The sequence below is a fragment of the Primulina huaijiensis genome, chromosome 3, assembly GCF_012295235.1.
Source record: "Primulina huaijiensis isolate GDHJ02 chromosome 3, ASM1229523v2, whole genome shotgun sequence".
Taxonomy (NCBI): domain Eukaryota; kingdom Viridiplantae; phylum Streptophyta; class Magnoliopsida; order Lamiales; family Gesneriaceae; genus Primulina; species Primulina huaijiensis.
Genome location: NC_133308.1, coordinates 26,492,350 through 26,505,812, shown reverse-complemented (window position 1 = coordinate 26,505,812; position 13,463 = coordinate 26,492,350). Strand labels below are relative to the sequence as shown.

General features: G+C 30.4%; 1 protein-coding gene across 1 annotated transcript; it reads right to left on the bottom strand.

Annotated features, from left to right (window-relative positions):
• Positions 1 to 1,459: 1,459 nt before the first annotated feature.
• LOC140974160 (uncharacterized) lies at positions 1,460 to 2,098 on the bottom strand. The gene has a single exon (XM_073437448.1). It carries the CDS (start codon positions 2,016 to 2,018, stop codon positions 1,629 to 1,631), a length of 390 nt encoding a protein of 129 aa, XP_073293549.1. The 5' UTR covers positions 2,019 to 2,098; the 3' UTR covers positions 1,460 to 1,628.
• Positions 2,099 to 13,463: the final 11,365 nt, after the last annotated feature.

Genomic DNA, 13,463 nt, shown 5'->3' with positions numbered 1-13,463 from the left:
TGTGAAACACATTTGATGTTCCAAATCACCCGATGCCCGAGTATAGAAATATAACAGTAAAATAACTGGGTACAGCACATGATAAACAAGGTCAGATACATCTCATCATACGATATGAACCATTATATGAAACGGTTGCCACATCAATCCAATTATCCATGCAGATAAACTTACATGAGTGGTCATTCCCAATAGCAATATACCAGTCTTAACCTAAAACTATAGGTAGTTACCAGTTATAAACTAGGAACATATCTCAGCTAAAAGGTGTATAAGATTTCCCTTTTCAGTGATAAATGGTGACTTAATATGTGACAACCCATGTTCGACGAATGTCATCACTGTACCAAGATTGGTCTTTTCAGCGTACTTATGTTCTCACCCACACATCCTAAAAACTTCTCAGGGCCACCCATCCTAGAATTGCTCGTTCTTATACGATGAACTCCCGAAAAAAACATGCACTTTCTTGATATGAGTACTTATTAAATATTTTAAAACCTTCTCAACTGCAAAGTTTTTTACCTGAACAGTTTTGGGATCTATCTGATATGAAATTTGTTCATTCATGTTCTTTTCGCCTAAAAGCCTGTCAAGAGCTGTCCATTGTCCGGGGCAACCTCATGGCACCGACGATCACCCCCGACCTCTTCGGCCCCGTGTGTCACATGTCCACCCACTTTCACTTGGTTGAACCCCGAACCACACCATACCAAGAGATGTTGGCTCTGACACCATTATGTAACGCCTCAAATTCGACGATTGTCTCCACTGTACTACTCACACGTACCTAAGAAAGTTCTCGGGGAGTTTAGAGTTACCCATCCCAACATTGCCCGAAGTTAACTTCAGAGTCCTTATGTGATGAGCTTCCGAAAAGAAAATGAACCTTTTTTATATGACAAGTATATATCAAATCTTTGCACAGTCCAGTACCTAAACATTTTTGGAATTATGTCATTCCAATCTGGGATCATATCATTCATGTTCTCTTAGCCTAGAAGGCTCTTTGCAACTTCATGGCACCGGTAATCACCCTGCCCTCTTCAACCTCGGGTGTCACATAATAATTTCTATACAAGATTTGCTTGCGCCCATACTTTCATAATTTTGATAATTTCAAAATGAAATCTACAAACAATTTTCATTCCTTACAAGCCAAACAAATTCCTCGTGTTTGTGTATGGTCGGAAATACTAGACTAGACAAAAAATAGGAGCTCGTAACATCCGATGAGTTCCAATCTACGAATCACCTCTGAAAACCATCAATACAATAACCAGTTAAACCAAGCCCACGAAATACAGTTCTAGCAAGATGGGAATTCGTTGTTTCCATCTCAACAAAACAACATATAGCATATTCAAATACTAGATTTTGCAGATATCAGACATCCAAACATTAGAAAAAGATGATGAAAATCAGGACCAGAAACAAAAAATAAAGGTCGCAATGTAAATTTAAAAAAAAAAGGATTACTCAAGAAGTAAAACACAGAATTACAGTACAGGAACAAGATCCAGATTAGCTAAAGAGATCTTTATAACAATCCAAACATTAAAGTGAATTATTTTCGTAGTAATGATAAAAGATACCAACAACAGTTCCGTAGACACAAGAAAAATCCATTACTGAGACTTGAGCTTCTCGATCCGCTTATTCAACTGATCGATCTTAACCACCAGACCCGTAACGGAGTACAGGAGCCAGTAGAAAATAAGCGCCGAAGCGATCAAAATCGCGTTGCGCTGAGACTTCATGGCGGATTTCTGGTGGCGGAGGTGCTCGGATGGGGAACACGACTCGGATTCGCAACTGGGTCGGGTCTCATACTTCCAGTAGATGTCCATAAGAAGGAACAGACAGAAGGGAACGATGGAGAGGAAAGGCTTCAGCAGGCTCCGAGTCACGCTGATTAGGCCCTTGCGAAGCGGGTCCAGACCCGGAACCGTCAACAGGAGGAGCATGATTGCCTCCGCCGCTGCGGCATAGCTCAGAACAACCCATTCCAAAGCCATTTGACTGTGATGAATCGAGAGAAAAAGAGATGTTTACAAGGAATTGTGAAGAAGATTCGAGCGTGTGTGAGAATGTAGGTGGGAAGAAGTAGTAGGTTAAGAAAAGAATCCCCGAACAGGCCTATTGGGCCAGCATCTGTATCTCAGGCTTCGATGCGACATCGGTTACCCGACTTAATCGAATTTTTTTTCGATCAAATCGAACCGATCAAATTTTTTTAAAAAAATCGATTATTTCGATTCATAACATAATTAACCAAATAAAGAATACTTCAATTTTTTGTTAATCAAATAGAAACATGCAAAATTTTCATTGAAACCAAACAAGATTAAAAATCTATTATTGATGACATCGTTATACTATGATGATGAGTATATATAGAAAATTAAATTTTATTTAAAAAAATGGATATTTTAAATTTGGTTTCCAAGGAATTATGAAGAAGATTGGGAGAAGTAAGTTTTTTTTTTTTTTTTTTTGATATTGTATAGTTTACAAATAATGTTCACGAGTATGTCTTTTATGAGACCACCGATCTATATCTGTGAGAATGATCGATTCAGTTCATATTTAAAATAAAAAATAATATTTTTGACATAAAAATAATATTTCAAAGTTTTGCGCATCCAATAGGTGAGTGACACCTCATCAATGCTCACATAAGTGTGCACGGTAGGTGTGCAGCATATCAAAACTATATATATATATAGACACACACACACACATACATACAAACTTTATTGATACGACGACACAATCAATTTTGGAATACTTATATTCTATTTAGTGACTCATGAAAAAATATTACCCGTCTCACCATTAAAGATATGTGAGATCATTTCACAATACACATATTATAATCTGAATTGAGGTTTTCCCTAAACATTATAATTATAAATTTCTGGCCTCTACTATTTGTTGCCAAATCTATTTCGGTTCGTACTGTTTGAGATCAAACAAACCCATTTTGGTCTATCTTTCATTGAAATAAACAAAAAAAAAAGATATACTTTAATAAATGATAAAAGCCCAAAATAAAAATAGAAAATTTTAGGAAAACGCTAGAGGTGGCTAGAAATTTAAAGGTTTCATTTTGTAATTGTTGTATTAGATTTTTGAACAAGTAAAATCTTAGAAGATAAGCTTTTTAACTACAAGAAACGACGGATATTTCCGACAGTTTTCAAAACCCGTTGTAATAAATAGCTTGGGAAGAATGGCAAGAAATAATTGGAGCGTATAATAAATCATTGTGTTTCGCAAATACATGCATCGTATTCTTTGAATTTATAAAATATAAAAAAAATATCATTATTTATGAAAAAAAAAAGAAAGAATTGTATTTTACTAAATTGCCCTAGTCATATTTTTAATGTCAGAAAAATTATTAATATATAATAATATTGAAGGGATCATAGTGTTATACAAAAATCTTTCGAAAAAATTATTATCTCATTAAGTTAGCATATTGGCCCAAGTCGAGACCGAGAAAAATAATAATTTAGAGAGACTGTTAATTAATTTACAGATTTCTTAAAAAAATAAGTAATTATGCTACATAAATTCTTATATCTATTAGTTTTCTCTCACACATCGTCTCATTCCACTAGCCAAACGACATTATATCAGGCTTAGTCAGGGGCGGAGGTACAGCCTTTTGTACCCAAGTGGTCCAAATTTTTTTCAAAAAATTTATATGTAAATTTTTGTATAATTTTGGATAAATTTGATATTAGTCCGGGTAGATCAATTTAAAATATTAAAGGATGTTAGAGTTTAAAATTCTAGCCCAGGTAGCGCCGGATTCCTGGCTCCGTCACTGGGCTTAGTAATATAGTAAGAGATAATAATTCATATATAAGATTTACATTTATGATTTGGTAATATTAAACTTACGTAATCATGTGTATCCAATATGGTCAACATCTCTCTTATTATTACATGATTTTGTTAATACCATGCACGCACAAAGGAAAGTTGCAAGAATATGTTGCCAATTAAGTCCTATATCTGCAAAATCAGCTAAAAAGATAAAATATCATTTCGTGAATTACTTTCCATATTTTTTAAAATAAAAAACAAATTGTTTTTGCTAATTTAAAACATCAAATGCTTCTATATATATATATATATATGAACATCTGACAACCAATTTATAAACACTCAAATTTCCCCTGAGAGAATACAAAAATGACAAACTTTCGATTTTTGCAGTTGATTCTCATCTTTGTGGTCATGTTTTTCGTAGGTTCGAATTTTTTTTACCTCTTTATTTGTAAAAATAAAAATAAAAATGTTGATTAGATATGGATTATTATTAATCTTTGTTGGATCCTTTTGTTTGCAGGCGATAATCGTATTTACGTGCGAGGGGAACCTCCCTGTGACTATCAATCCTATTACATTGGTCCTTGCAATTCTGGAAACCCAAAACAGAACGTTAACTGCAACGGATTTTGTCGCGAGTCCGGTTGCGGATCTGGGGCTTGCGTTAACACCGATCAGAACCCCAAAAATAATTTTTGTCAATGCTTTCCTTAGGTTCTGGTTGATCACGTACCGACAACAATATGGAAATTTAATAATTTATTTTAGGGGAAATATTGCTGATAAAAGTTGATTTTGTAAGAGAGTTTTGAGGAGGCATGCGATTAAAATATTTCAATGGATCTCATCTTCGATTCTCTATTAATATATGATTGTTAATTTGTTGATCGTCTTTTCAAAAATCTATGGTACATGCATATAAATATAAGGCTAAATTAAATTTACGCCAGCTAAAATAGTTCAAATAATTTAATTATGTAGTACTCGCATTTTGAAAGGGGAAAAAAAATATAATCAATACACACTCTAAACCCTAGCTAGAAATGCTGGTGATATTCCAAGGTAACGAAGGGAAACAATACAAAAACTTCTATTAGACTGTCTCACATATTAATTTTGTGAGACGGATCTCCTACTCGACCTGACTCAGAAAAAAAATAATTTTTTTATGCCAAAATTATTAGTTTTGCACTCACGATAAAAAAAAAAAAAAAAACAGGATTGCCAAAAATCGAAAATAGATTACTACAACTCAATTGCTACATATGTGTGTTGAAAAATAATCGTATGGGATTATGTATTTAATTAAATGTGTGTGAATTTTTAACTTTGAAAGTAGAACCCATTTAAATGATATACTTGAGTTACATTTCATCGAGTTTGGACCATCAATTTTAAATATAGATATTAAGGGAAGTTTATAATTTTTTAGTTACAAATACTGGTTAAAGTCTCTAATTCATATATAACTCTTGAACTATATTGACATCCCATCATCATAAAATTCTTGAAGAATCCATATTGATCCGATAGATTTCGACGTTCATATCTCCATCAAACATATATCGTTATGGATTCACGTATGCTTGAGTTAAATTGTTATTTATTACGTTGAATTGATATGGAAGATTCTGGATTTAGATATATGTTTAGCTCTCATTTTATTTGTTAATAAAATGACCAAAATTGTAAATATTCAAGCTGAGGACGAAAACTCTAGTTTTTTTTCCTGTTTATATTATTTAATTTATCTGTTATTAATTTTTCACATTAACCACATTTCGTTTTAAGGATGTGATTATTGAATGATTAGTAATTTAATGATAAAAATGAGAGATAAAGATGTGTAATACGAGGTAATAAAATATGTTATGTTTGGCTTGATTTTAATGAATATGATTAAGTAAGGACGGTAATTTGATATATTATATCCAAAATATCCTTGGAAATTGTTCAGCTTGTTTTTTTAACGTGTACGAAGCAATATTTTTTAAAAAGTTTTCAAATCATTTTGAGCTTATTAATTTATATTCTTTCGTGACTTCTTTTTTTCATATTAATATTATCTGTAAAAATCTCTGTGAATTTGAAATAAGAAAATTAATTAAAGTGAAAAAATGTACCCGAATTGATATCAGTAATTTAATAGATAATATTCTGAAAATAAGTCGTTCTTCATTTTCTACAAGTAATTAAATCTCTAAATAAGATCACTAAAAACAATTTCCAAAATAAAATATGTCAGATTAGAGAAGATTGGTGCAATGATCTTCTCTTCTTGTAATTTGCCTTGAAACAAGCTTGCCTTAGTTTCTTGGTTCTCTCGGTTAACTCCATTTCTGGCACTTCGTGTATCATTCTTTTATGATTCTCTAGCAGCTCTATCTCTTCACTCAAACCCAATTCCTATATATACACAAAATGTATAACTAAATTAAAATCAAATAATCAAGATATTTATTTTTTAAATTATTTTCTATAAATCAAATTAAATATTTGAATTGTAAAAATACTTACCTTGACATTATGGATAAGGGATTTCAAACTCTTGATCTTTCTATGCGGCCATCGCATGATGTTCAGCTCTCGACATCTCTTCTTCAGAATCGTCAACCCGACGTTCAGTTCCTTCGCTGCCCTAGTTATCGGAATATCGAAGTACTTCTGTATGTCATCCAACTCCAACGTCGAAGACTTGTACCTCCCATGTTTGACAACTTCCACGGCTTCGTATCCAGTTGGCGGATTCGGCGCCGGATCTTCACTCACGACTAGAATATTGGAACTATGGGATTTGTTCTTGTCCATGTTCTCATAAGAAATAATATGATCATTGGACTCGAATTGATTAAAATTGTTATCATAGGACATGTCGAAAGTATTGAAATAATCGAAATTAAAATCGAGATGATCCCACGAGGCTAAATCACTCGAAAAATCATTTAGCTTAATCTGAACATTAGAATTGTGATAATTAAATGGATGATCCAATGAATATGGCTCTAATTCGTCCAAACCTAGTATACCGAAGTTATCTCCTTCATGGTGAGGATATCCATAATCCCATATCCTAGCAAAACAACAAGAAAACTATTAGTACAAATTCTATTTCATTTCATAAACATTAATCCAAAAAATTAAGGTTTAATGAGCAACTTTTATTTCAATAATCTATAATTCAAACAAATAGAATACAAGATTATCGCGTTGGTAATTTCCTTACCCGAGAGGTGCTTGCTCCTCCGTCGAATATTCCAATTTCGGGATGCTAATTTCTCTTGAAACCATTGCTTAAAACGAGAAAAAAAATAGAAACCAGAGTAAGTTTATATAAGTTTCACGAGAAAAAAAGAGAAATATATAAGAAACTGGAGAATGAATGAAGATTTAAATTTGGTGAACACGATTATGGGAGTTACGGAGGAGTTCATTATTATATATAAGTATATAATTATTGAGGGAATTAATGGTGAATTTTAATTAGAGAACGATTACCAAAATTACAACATGCATGGGGAGTACTGATTTTGATGTATTAATTAATATCTATCATGTTAATAATCACGTACCAGAAAACATAAAACGTACGTACTTTAATACACGTAATTATTAAATGCATGTACTCATTAATTGATTTTGGAGGAGGGATACAATGAATTATGATTATTACATTTGAATAAAATCTATATATTCATGTATATATGTCAAATTTATAACATTATATAATATTTTAATTAATAATTTTCATGTTTTAATTTATATAATTATAAGATGTCCTCGTAAATTACGAGTATTTTTGTTTTTTTTTGAATTTGACTTCTATTTTTTATCCATTGGTTTGTTGGAAAAATTCAAGCAATAAGTAGTTCTGGTTAATTTTACATCACAAAGTGGTCAAACTGACCCAAAAAACAAAATCTTTGCGTAGATTTTTGGCACTGTTTTCTAAATATAAGATAGATTTCAATGTACATTTTGTTTGTTTTATTTTATTAATTTATCATAATAATTATAATTAATGATTAATAACTTGTGTAAAAAATATTTCCAGATCGAGTTGGCCGCCATATTTACTTCGTTTTATTTTATTTATTATTTTTTCATTATTCAATATTATACTCACGGTTCAATAAAAACGACAAACAATAGTTTATACTTATACTAGCCACGTTTTGCTTGCATATATAAGATATTTTTTTGTGTTATTTATAATTTAATACTTTCTTGTAATAATCTTTTATATTAAGAATGATATAATCATTTTAAAAATTCAAAAGTTTGAATAAATATTAAAAAAATAGTTTTAAAATTTTTTGAAAATGGATATGAACAAAAGAATACATAAATGTGCTAAAATAGAGTACTTTTATAATTTTATTAGGGCATTATTTGTATTTTAAAAAATTTATTATGTCACTAAACTTAGTTACTCTAATGCCTAAACTTTTATAATATATAATATAATATAATATATAGAAGTATTGATAATAAAGATAACATTGTACAAGTTCAATTCCAACTCAAATCATATCACAAGGGAACAAAAAATAATGTTGCTTGTATTTGAGGATGACGAGACTAGTGGCGAGGCCGGATAAAGGTGGCCTTAAGAAAATGTGGAACCTGAAACTACCTCGCCGGCAAAATCAAAATCCATGTATGGCGCGCGCGCAGTACTCTTCGACAATCTTCCGAAGCGTGGACTGCATGAATGTGGATATATATACATGAATCGTATTGGCCGAGTCTATTTGCTAAACTTTGTNGATGTAGACTGCAATTTTTCTCTGCAACCGACATTGTTATCTTTGATGTACGGCTTCCGCGCACCTGCGCAAGCCTCGTAGATACATAAAATTCATTACGCAATCTCTTGATTCGACAGGTTGAGATGGAGAGTAGAGTTAATCCACATAAGAATTTCAGATCTTCCGACGAATTAAATACGCTGAATACATCATTCCGACATTCGTCGCCATTTTTTATTCCAAGTTTAGATGGTTTGATTTGGTTTGAAAATGGAAATGGAGACTGGTGAGTGTTTTGTAAGTCTTGTGATCCAAAAATCGAGAGAGGAATTGGGAAGCCGACGAGAAGGCATTGGGAAAAATTGAGATCAAGAGAGTTTTTAAATTTGTGGGAAACTGTTAAAAAAGAGAAACTTTTTATTAATCATATTACTTCGCCATTTAAAAATTAAAATTTTAATTTTTAACCTTATTACTTCATCAAATGATATTTGTAAAATATTACTTAAAATTTAAAATGAAACCCCTTTTTTAAGTCTAAATTGGTTTATTATTTCGTCACTTCTGTGACTGAAGTCGATTACTATATATATCACTTCGAAATTAGAAACATCGAAGTAAATAATGACGAAGTATATTATCAAAAGTTTACTAATGACATCTTATGCAATAATGTTTCGCGACGATGGATGGATGGAAAAGATGTCATAACTTTTCTCAAAATCATGTTTTCATATAAACATGATAAATAATATGCGGAAGCGAATCGAGTGTTATCTCTTGCTATTGAAAATTTTTTGATTTCTCTGCTTTTCCTCCGATTGATGTCTTATAAGCACTTCACACACTCTATAGATGGTGTATAATTTTCTTATGTGGTGTGTATTTATAGGTATCTCATACCATCAACGAGAAAAATCGGGAGTTTGAATGTCAAAAGAAGAGGTGCGTGCACGTCTCAATTTTCTAAAGTTGAGGCGACGTACGCATTTTTTGTAGTCAATAGCTATCGCCAATTCCTACACGATACTTCTTTTAATATGTGTCATATTTCTTACAAAAGAAACATGATGGTTTTTGAAGGGAAAATAAAATAAAAGAGATGGCATTTCTATTATTGGAGCTCAATTTTTTTGAACTTCTTTTCTCACAAAAGCTAATCAACCAAGGAAAAAAAATGAAACGTATGTACAACTTCAATAGGATAAATAGGGCATAACATTTATATATATAAAAAAATCAAATTTACAAATAGAGTTCCTAAATTTATAGAAATTGATCTGATAAAGTTTATTGACATTGTCCAAATTTGACGATCCACTTACCTAATTTATTCCCTTTCATCGAATTGGTCGATAGTGGAACACTTGGATTTCCACAATATGGTCCGAGGAAGACAGTGGGAGGTGATTAGATCAAGGAAAAGGAAAATTTGGAGGAAGAGAAATAGATTATAGATTTGGATTGGCAAATTTAAAGGGAGAATTAGAGTACTTGTGATATCATATCTTCAAATCCGTCAATTCAAATACATCATTGTCGTCGTCGATGACTTTATCGAGTCGAATTCTACAAGTTTAGTGATCGTTTTGACACATGAGAAACAAAAGTGATCGAACCGGAAAATCACCCAAACAATAGGGATGAGAAATTGAATATTATCCTACATGAGACACATAATTCAATCTAACAAAGAAGATATTATGTTTGTGGAAACTATTCATTCACTTGCTAGACGATTTTGTTAAGGTGGGAACGATTTTGTTTTTCCAAACAGTTATTAATTACAAAAATTTAAAATACAAATACGGTGCTTAATATTTATATTTACTTAATAAAAAAAATACAATTATTGTGCTTATTATTTACTAATAAAATGATATTAATAACGATATTTAACTTATTTGAAACTCATAAATAATGAAATCAATGCTAAATATTTGAGTAATCTCCTTTTCAACACAATATATATATATTTAGCTTTAAAGTTCACAGAATAAAAATAATGAAGGAAAGATGTCACTCACGGGTTATTTTAAATCAAAATGCCACAATCTGCGCGTGGGTGCACACACACAAAAAGAGCAAAGAAATAAGAAAAAATCCGAAATCGTTTGAGAAGACATTTGGGAATTTGGGATTTGGGATTTGGGAGGAAAAGAATGAAATTTTGGGTTAAATAATACGGTTATATAAAATTTTTGGGAGAAGAATTGTTTTTATCTCTTACAATTTAATATTTTTATATAAAAAACTTTATAATAATAAATTTAAAAAGTGGGGGCGGCTCCAAAATCTTAGCACTTACCCCCACCTAACCCCTACACAAACACACACATTAATTTGTATAATTAACAAAATAAAATGATAATAATAGAAAAAAGTGTGGGAGGCTCAAAAATCTTGGCCCATCACACACACACATAATTAGAAAATTATGTGAAGCACACCGGTGTAAGTTCAATCTTTCAAATTGTAAATCAATCAAATCGTCATGCATTGATCATTCTTATAACATGAGCAATTATTTTACATTAAGAATATTCTTTCTAATAATTGTACTCCGTGATAGAAGTGTTATATTGTACCGTACTGAAAAATGAATACTTTATATCATATCGAAAATTATAGTATTAAAAATATTTATTTTGACTATATCAAAATGTTGCGGTATACTGAGATTGCGGTACGGTTTCGATATATACAGTTTTATACTTAAACATACTTTATATTTTTCGAAAAAATTTGAATTTTGTTGTTTAAAAATATTATATATATTAATTTATAAATATTGTTTCGGTATTTTGGTATATAACGAAAAATTTCAGATTATATATTGTTATGGTATTAAAATTCGGTATTGATACCATACCGTACCGAAAATTCGGTAAATTTGGTAATTTTCAGTACAGAGCTCGGTATTTAAAAATTTCGACATTTTTCCCACTTTTACTCTTTGATATTCATGGACATCGAATACATGATCTTGTCTCTATTACCAATTACACAAATATGATATTTTAAATCATACAACATATCAAATATCACATATCGATCATTCTCCTAACATGAACAATTATTACATCCCAACATGTCTGTTCAAGAACGTCGAATAACTATGAATGAACTAATGTATATTGTTCTGAGTCGTTAAGTGATTATAGCGTGTATATCATAAATTTCAACAATGATATAGCATAAATATGTAAGGTATAAACATTCATCATCAAGTTCAGCCCGTTTTCTGATCTGACAGTAACACGATGTTGATTTGGCAATTACATAACAGAAAACATGAGACAAAAAATATAATTTTTCCAAAGTTGTGCATAATAAACTTCACCCAATATCCTGAAATTTCAATTAGGGGGGTCGGCTGACTAATTAAAACCATCCAAAACACGGGGAAAAAAAGTAACCTTTCTTTTTTCCTTAATCTTTATTTCAAAATAAAGAAATATAATCCGAAGATGAACTACATTTGTGTTTCCACGTGTCACACACCTTCTACACTAAAGTTTAGGTAAAATGTCAATTTGCTTCACCAACAATTGAAACATATTTCCTAATTTAAATGCAAATTTAGATTTTTTTTAAAATATTCAAGATAGTTCAAATGTTTTTTTTTTAAAAAAAATAACATTTAGTAGATTTTCCATGATGGAAAACTTTAATTAATTATCCTTTTGACAATGCTTTATTTACTTTTTCACAATATGATATTGTATAAATCAATTGAAAAAAATAAAAATAAAAATAAAAATTAATTAATATATTTGAGTAAAATATTTACGTGGGCTATTATTTCTACATTGAAAAATTCAGGGTTTGAAGAATTCTCTGTCCCCTAAAATTGAAAGATTTTTCTTCCAAATAAAACAGAAATTAATGTTTGTGAAAAGAATTAATTTTATTTTTGTTTTTATCACAATTTTCTAAAGAAAACATACAGTAACACAAACAGCTAGAGCAAAGATTAGAGCCTTCTTTGTCTATAATGTTTCGTTATCACTTAAAGATCGAATCGAGACTTCTTCCCGTTAGAGATTTTTATGTACATCATACACAAAATATATTATTTTTTTGAAAAATAATAATATTATGTTTGGTGAAGTTTTTTTCCTTTTCCTAAAATACGTACCCGCATTGTTCTTAAAATCCCACTCTTATTTTAAAAAGAGTTAAATTAAAAATTATTTATTATAATAATAATAATAATAATATATTATTATTATTATTATTATTATGTAGTAATTTGCGTGTAAAACATGAAAGCGACAAAATCCAACCTTAGATTGCAAAGTCAGCCACGAGCAACACATATCTCAACAACCCACCTCGCATCTGTTTGTTAATTTATTGTTTTATTTCACATAAATATTTTTATTATTATTATTTTTAAAAAGTGCAACTAATCAGCATTTTTAAGTCGAAAACTGTCCTACAATTTTTTTTTTCATTTATACAATATTATTAAGCGAGACATCCTTAAATTAACTATTATCTTTAAAATATGCCAAATGTTTCCTAAAATACTCATTTCCTAATACCAAGTTTTTATGAGAAATAAAATAAAATAAATTCTCAAACAAAAAGATTGAAATAGCTTTTAACGTAAAAAGTAATATTTTTTCATGAATCGAATCGGATTGAAGACCCCTATCACAAAATTGGTACCTGAGACGTCTCATAAGAGTTTTTGTAAATATTTTTTGACTCAACGTGCTACATTTGCATTAAACTTTATACAAAAACTTTTATGAGATCGTCTCAGAGATTAATTTTGTACGATGAATATCTTACCTGACCTAACCTGACATATGAAAAATAATTATTTTTTACATCAAAAATATTATTTTTTAATCCATA